Below are 7,424 nucleotides of genomic sequence, written 5' to 3'. Positions count from 1 at the left end.
CGCGGGATTACAGGCTGAGCCACCGAGCCCGGCCGCCACAGCTTTCTTAAATCCAGGCTTCATCCTCAAGGCCACCACCACCCTGGGCCAGGTCACCGCCCTCTTCCCTCTCTCTCCTCTGGCCTTCTCACTGTCCCCTTGCCTGTGTCCCCCTTCTGAGCCCCTTAGCTCCATTCTCCCAGTGCCCAGGCACCCTCCAAGGAAAGCCTGCAAAGCCCCCGAATCCCTACCCTCTCAGCACCACGCGCTGGTGGCCGTCCATTCCGTGGGCCACTCCGGTCTTTCTTGGCTGGGCAGGCACATTCCAGCCCCCAGCCTTGCGGCCCCTTCCCGCAGATCCCGGCCTGTTTCTCCGCCTTCAGGTCCCGGCTGGAACGTCCGCTCTGGGCGCCTTGGCGGGGAGCCCCACCCTCGCTCCCTGGTGCCTGGCGCTCTCCTCCCTCCTGGCAGCATCCCGGTAGGCAAGCAGCTTGTTTATTTAATCACTTGTTTGTTTTCTGTCTCCCCCAGCAGAACATACATCCCATGAGGACCGGGCAGCCCGTCTTGTTCACGGCTGTAACCCCAGGGCCTAAAACAGGGCCTGGCACGCAGCGTCCATCGCCACCCCGAATGAATGAAGTCCTCAGCCCAGACTGGTGAGGAAGGCACTGCCATCGCCCGCCTCATAGCGGCAGAAACGGCCCTGAGAGTCAGGGGCCCGAGCCAGGCCCAGATGTTGTCCTGGACGGTCAGAGCCAGAGAGACCCAGGGTCGGGGCTGGGTGACCTCGGGCAACCCCGTTTCCCAAGGCCCACTCCTCGGGGATCGTGTGAAGTCCCCAAGTCATTCATTCACTAGTGTCCGCACCCACTGTGGGCAGATGCAGCTGACCCAGGGGACCCGGAGAGGCCAGGGACCCAACAGGCCTTCAGCTAATGGCGCCCGGCCCCACCCCCGCCCCCTAACTTCCCTTCAGGGAGGCAGGCCACAATTTGGCGATTGTGAGAGAACGTTTTTTTTTCCTTTTGGGAGGAAAGCTGTAAGTCATTAAGGGTTGCTCCCGGCTGCGGGTCACCATTTCCTGTTTAGAAGAAAGAATCATCTCTCCTTCAACACAGAGCTCCCCGCCCCCAGCCTGACACTGGGGCTCCGAGGCCGCCCGCCCCGCTCCTGCTCCCGCAGGAAACTGGCACCTTCAGCACCTTTTGTGCTCAAAAAGGACACTCATTTTCTCCTGGCCCTAGGAGGCTCCCAGGGGTGAGGTCACCACCGCCCGCCAGCCAGCCGGCCAGGAGTGAATTGCCCCAGCCCCGGACACACACTGGCCAAGAGGACCGTCCTCGGAGCAGGAAGCTGCATGACCCCTACCCTTTGGCCTGGCTTCTCACCCTCCTGGCTCCAGCCAGCCAATTTCCTCGCATCAAAGGCCATTTGGTACCCAGCGGCCAGACGGAGGTGTGGGGCTGAGAGGGAGGCCCAAGAGGGGCCAGAGCCCTTGGGAACAGGAAGCACATCCTCTCTCTCCTTCGCTGCATTCCACGCGCATCTGGGAGGAGTGGCCGACCCGCCCTGAGACTTGCAGTGCTGGGGAGGTGGTGACCTGTTGGCTTGATAAGACCCAGGAAGCCAGCCCTGCGCCTTTTGGGCCCGGTCAGCTTCCAAATGCAAGAATGAGAGAAGGGGGTTGGCACACCCCCCACGGGTCGCCTGGCCAGAGGGGTCTCCAAGCCAACCTGACAGGACGCCCAGGCCCAGGGGAAATCCAGTCCCACGAAGGCTCTGACAGGGAAACCCAGGACTGCAAAGCCACGTCATGTTTCCAAGGACAAGACTGAAGACTGTGTCAGAAACATCCAAGCTCCAGGAATTCTGTCCCCGCCTCCCTCACTAAAGTTCTTACAAAATACTCCTTGTCCCACATCGTGGCTCAAGCCTGTAATCCCAGCACTTTGTGAGGCTGCGGTGAAAAGACTGCCTGAGCTCAGGGGCTTGAGACCAGACTGGGCAACATGGCAAGACCTCTTCTCTACAATAATTGAAAAAAAAAAAACTAGCTGGGTGTAGTGATACACATCTGTGGTTCCATCTACTTGGAAGGCTGAGGTAGAAGGATCACTTGAGCCCAGCAAGCCAAGGCTGTGGTGGCCGTGAGCATGCCACTGCACTCCAGCCTGGGCGAAAGAGTGAGACTCCAACTCAAAAAACAAAACACCAAAATACTCACTCCCCTATAACCCCAGAGAGACCCTTTTATATATAAATTAACCGCTTTATTGAATATCAATAAACTGTACATAGAACTATACAAAACGTTTCCTTAATACAAAATGTTGTTTGCAATATAAATACCAGTGTACCTTAAAAAATGTAAACATCTTCCTCCAGGGCCCACCTGTTGGGCCCCTGAAATAGTTCTGGGAGACATGTGGGCCAGGCCAGAGCAGCCCATTCGGGCCCCTGACAAGTGACGGCCATTACTCACAGTCCTTTTTGAGACGCAGCTAAACTGCCTGGGAAACAGGTGCCAGCACGCCAAACAGGAGGCTGAAATGGCTGCCCAGGCCCAGGCTGCACACACAGCCCTGTGTCCACCACCAGCCTGCACGTCCCACAGAAACACCTGGGGCTGCATAGTCAGTCCCAGCTCGTGGAGGGTGGCCTGAGGGTGGGGGGGAGGAGCAGGGTGGGAGTGTCCCAGTCAGTCTGTGGCTTCTGTCCTCAAAGCAGCCGTCTCCAGACAGCCCTGGACTCGCAAGGCCACACAGAGGCTGGCTCAGGGGTGGTCCTGCAGCGGCCGCCGGGGGTCTCCGTCACACACTGCCCCCTCCTATCGGCCTCCCTCAGGACCCATGGAGGCACCGGGCAGGGCAGAGCCAGAGCCAGGAAACAGCCTTCCCAGTCCTGTGGGGCTGGTGAAGCTGGAGTTTGCCCCGCCTCTGGAGGCACGGGCAGGGGAGGCGCCTCCGGGTCAGCGGGGGCCCCCAGAGCAGCCCGACTCCTGGTGCTTGTGCAGCAGGGACATGCGGGAGAAGGTCCGCGAGCAGGCCGGGCACTGGTACTTCTTGACATCCGAGTGGGTCTGCAGGTGGGCGCGCAGGTTGGAGCGGTCGGCGAAGGCGCGGCTGCAGTGGGGGCAGGAGAAGGGCTTCTCACCTGGGGGGAAGCCAAAGGGGCGAGTGAGCTGGGGACCAGCCACCAGGATGGGAACCCCTCCCCACAACTCAGCCCTGAAAGAACACAGTGACCCCTGGCCAGGCCTCGTGCACAGTGGGCTTCCCGCAGTGTGACCTTGGGCCAGGTATCTGGCTTTTGTGAGCCTCCGTTTTCACACCTGTACAATGGGGCTGCTCAATCCCACTCACAGAGCTTGGAAACAGAGGGCAGGACGGGCCCTTCTGCACGTCGGGCAGGGACATGGGCAGAGCCACTAGAGGTGGGTGAGCATCCGCGTGCCTCATCCCGCCGGGGACCTCACCTAGGGCCGCAGGGACTGAGGATCAGAGCATGCATTGGGGCGGCCCGGCAGGACCCACTCTGCCTCTCAGCCAGGGGAGGTTGTGGCGGCAGAACCGATTGTCCCGCCAGCCCCCACCGTGGGCTGCTCAGGCAGCAGCAGCCTCTCCCTGCCATGGAAACCCCAGTCTCCTCGCCTGTTCTCCAGCCAGATTCAGCCCCGTAAAGGCAGGGGCCTCCCTAGAGTCCATTCTAAGCCTTGGCCTGAGGCCTGGGACCCCACCCACAAAAGGCAATCAAAATCCATGACCCTGATACACCATTGGCCTGGCAATGGCTATGTTAGGATGTATCTTGCACATGGGGCTGGGTACACAAGTGCTCCAAATAAACGCTTGTAGAAGAGTTTTGCTTTATAAAAAAGGTCTCAGGAGCCTGACCCTTCACTCACACCTCTTTAACAAGCCCTGCTCCCACCAAAAGGATCTAGCTCCAAAAACACCAATAATGGATTGTCTTTTCTTGGGGTACAGCCATTTTCCAAATAAAAAATGATAATAGTAACTCATTAAACAAAAATCCACTGAGCTCCTACGATGTGCCAGACACAAGTCTATAATATTCTCCTTTTTTTTTTTTCTTTTGGTGGGGAGGGTCAGGATCTCACTCTGTCACAATTAGGACTTACTGCAGCCTTCCTGGCCTCAAGTAATCCTCCCACCTCAGCTTCCCAAAGTAATGGAATTACAGGCGTGAATAATCCTGCCTGGCTGAATATCCTTTTTCAAAAATACAGCTCCCCTCCCCTCCGGCCCCAGCCTGTGATGCCCCAGGTCCTTGGCCCACCTGCCAAATCCAGTGCTAGGATTCAAGAGCTGGGGCTGAACTAGTCCCGTCACCTACTGGGTGCCGGGGACGCTGGGGTGCTAGAGGCTTGACAGGCATTCATGGAGCACCAGAGCTGGGTGCAGTCTCGTGGGCAGACACACAAGGAGACGGGCCACGCGGCAGGGAAGGGGCCTGCGGAGACCGAGGAGGTGCCGTTATTGAGCACCCTCTGCATGCCAGGCCTGAAAGGTTGGTGACTGCGCTCCCCCAAGGCCCTCCTCGCGCGAGTGAGGAAGCTGGGCTCTTCCCTTGCACCCTCCCTTGGGCGAAGGGCTGACCACAGATCCATGAGACGGGGTATGACGGCCCCCAAGAGCCACAGGGACACCTGGAGCACCACCTCCCCGAGAGTGTGACTAGACACAGGCCTGAACAAAGGAGACCTCGCAGGAGGTGAGGGGGGCTGTGTCACACGCACTCGCTCCTCAGACCCCCGCCCCCAGATGCCTTCATGGTGCTCCTGGCAAGTGTGAAATCGGCACCAGGCGGGGTGGGTGGGGGAGACAAAGGCCGCGAGGGGCGCACTGTACATGCGATACCCCTGGATTACCACGGGCTGGCAGCTGCGGCTGAAACAGGTGCTGGGCACCGCTGCCCCAGGCACCTGCTCTTCCCGCCGGGCCCCCGCCCGGCGGTCCCAACCTGAAGGCGCACAATGGAGCCAAGGGAGACAGAGAGGACCTTTCAAAGGTTCTGTGCCTTCACATTCAAAGAAAGTCCGGACGCAGGCGAGGCTGGGGCCCAGGAGACACCCTGAGGTTCCCACTCTCCCCAGGCCGAGCCCTGCCAGCAAGTGGGCTTCACATGGTAAAGCAGGGCTGCTTGTGCCGGGTAAGAAATGGGCACGCTCCGTGGAGGCTAAGCCCAAGGACCTGTAGGCCTCCCACCACCTCAGGGACCTCGTCTCAGGGCAGTCCCAGGCCAGGAGTTGGCAGGACTCAGCCTGAGGCCGGTTTGAGCCCAAGGCCACCAGGCAGGCCCCTCCAACCTTCTCCCTCAGCTGTCACCTTCCGCCCTCCAAAGAGCAGCCCCAAACATGGCGGCCTCCACCACACAAGTTCTAAAAAGACGGGCCGGCCACCTCCTCCCTTTCCAGAATGCTTCCTACACGTGGAGCATTTGTTTTTGGTGCACAGGGACTTGATGCTGTTCCCCGACCTGCATGATAGGGCTGAGCGGGGCGGGGAGGATGGATCCAAGAGCCACAAGGAAGTGATTAACACCCTTCACAGCCTCCCTCTAGGACATGTGGTACCACAGCCGTCCCAGGGCTTCGAGGAGTTAAACTGCTTGCCCGGAGCCACGCAGCATGGAAGCAAATACCAACTCCCACTCTTGGGAGCTCAGCGAGTACCAACCCTCCGCCAGGTGCCTTCCATGGCATTCCTTCACAGCCTGTACAGAAACCCTCACGGTGTCCTCAGGCCCACCTTAAAGATGGAGGAACTGAGGGCAGGGAGTGAACACGTCGGCCCAGACCTTGAGGAAGTTCTCCAAGCAGGCGTCAGCGCCAGGTGGGGGGCCTGACAACATCCTGCTGGCTGGGGAGGCTCACACCTGGCCCTCGCAGCAAGGTGTCAGGAACCCCTTTCCACCCCAGCTCCAACCCATCTGGCTGAGACGCGGCCTGCGAGGGACCCAGGCGGCACCAGCTCGCCCATCCGCTCGGTGGCCAGGGACCGGGCGGCGAGAGCCAGGCCCCGAAACTGAGAGCTAGAAGCGGAACTCGGGCCTTGGCGTCCACGGGGCCAGACCCAAGCAGCAGGCCCGGAACGCGGGCCAGGACTCACCGGTGTGGGTCCGCACATGGCCCTGCAGGAGCCAGGGCCGGGAGAAGGCCTTCCCACAGGTGGCACACACGCAGGGCAGCGTGTGGCTCCTGATGTGCATCTTGAGGGCGCCCAGACTGAGGTACTCCTTGTCGCAGTACTTGCAGTTGAAGGCCTTTCGAGACTGGGGGTCCTTGGCCTCGGAGAGCCGGGCCAGCCGCGGGGGCACCTGGCCCAGGCCCGGGAAGGCAGCGTAGGCCTCAGCCTCCAGGGAAGAGGCTGAAGTGGAGGAGAAGGACGAGGGTGCCGGAGAGGGCGGGCTGGGGGGCTGGGAGCCTTTCCCGCTGTCCTCATCCGACAGGGAGGTCAGCTCTGCCACCTTGGTGCTCTCCTGGGGCCGAAGGGCGGCCCAGGCGATTGGCTGGGCTTGGGGCGCCAGGAGCGAGTCCCAGATGAGGGTGGGCAGCGAGGCTGTGGGGTTGAGGATCTCGGGAGGCGGGATGGCGGCCAGCAGGTGGGCCTGGTCATAGGGCTGCTGGAAGGTAAACTCTGCGGGGAGAGGGAGGAAGAGCAGGGTCAGGCGCTAATTAGATCATTCAGTCGGTCAACAAACATGCTGGTTCTCAGTACTTAGTAGATGAATAACATATGAATGGGGCAGACCAGATTCCTGCTCCGCGCCGCCCTCTCACCAGATCACCGAGTCTCTACAGGAAGGACCCTCGCTTCCCAGTCCCAGCTCAAGGGGGTCGTTCCCGGAGCCCCGAGTCCCTGAGCCCGAACCAGGACGCCGGCACCTCCAGCCTCCAGGGCCGGTTCCTGAGCCGCCAGGCCGCCGATCCCCCTCCTCACACATCTCCCCTCCCGACCCCTCCCCCAGCCCTCTGGACTCCGACCCGTCCCAGCCCGGGCCGGCAGGCTCTCCAGGCTCGGCCTCCCGCATTCCCCACTCGGGGGCTCCTCCGCCTCTCGCCGGCCAGAGGCCCCCTCCGCCCAGACCGCCGCCCCGGTCGGGGCTCTGGCCCACCGAGCCCCCGCCTCCCGGGCCCTCGCCCCAGCTGTCGCCCTGGGCTGGGTTCCGGCCCGGCCCCCTCCCTCGGGCGCCCCCCGCGCGGCCCCGGCCCGACTCACCTCAGCCCCTCCCCGGCGCCCGGGACCCCCTCACGCACCTAGGTTAGAGTCCTGCAGCTCGCTATAGTTGGGTTTCCGGCGGGGGTCGGAGGGCTTCCTGACGAGGAACGAGCGCGGCATGGTGGCCGGGGCAGCCGGAGTCGCCGAGTCGCGCAGGGGTCGCGGGACGCTCCGCTCGCGAGGCCGTGCCGCGGGGCACTC

At 61.8% G+C, this 7,424-nt stretch overlaps 1 protein-coding gene across 1 annotated transcript; it reads right to left on the bottom strand.

Annotated features, from left to right (window-relative positions):
- Nucleotides 1–2,922: 2,922 nt before the first annotated feature.
- Nucleotides 2,923–7,415, bottom strand: SNAI1 (snail family transcriptional repressor 1). Its single transcript, XM_008061943.1, has 3 exons — nt 7,262–7,415; nt 6,114–6,641; nt 2,923–3,135 (listed from the first exon to the last, which is right to left on the bottom strand). Exons 1-3 carry the CDS (start codon nt 7,341–7,343, stop codon nt 2,951–2,953), a joined length of 795 nt encoding a protein of 264 aa, XP_008060134.1. The 5' UTR covers nt 7,344–7,415; the 3' UTR covers nt 2,923–2,950.
- Nucleotides 7,416–7,424: the final 9 nt, after the last annotated feature.

The sequence above is a fragment of the Carlito syrichta genome, unplaced genomic scaffold (assembly GCF_000164805.1).
Source record: "Carlito syrichta isolate Samal-C Ts95f unplaced genomic scaffold, Tarsius_syrichta-2.0.1 Scaffold305642, whole genome shotgun sequence".
Lineage (NCBI taxonomy): Eukaryota > Metazoa > Chordata > Mammalia > Primates > Tarsiidae > Carlito > Carlito syrichta.
This window is presented reverse-complemented; position numbering and strand designations above follow the sequence as displayed.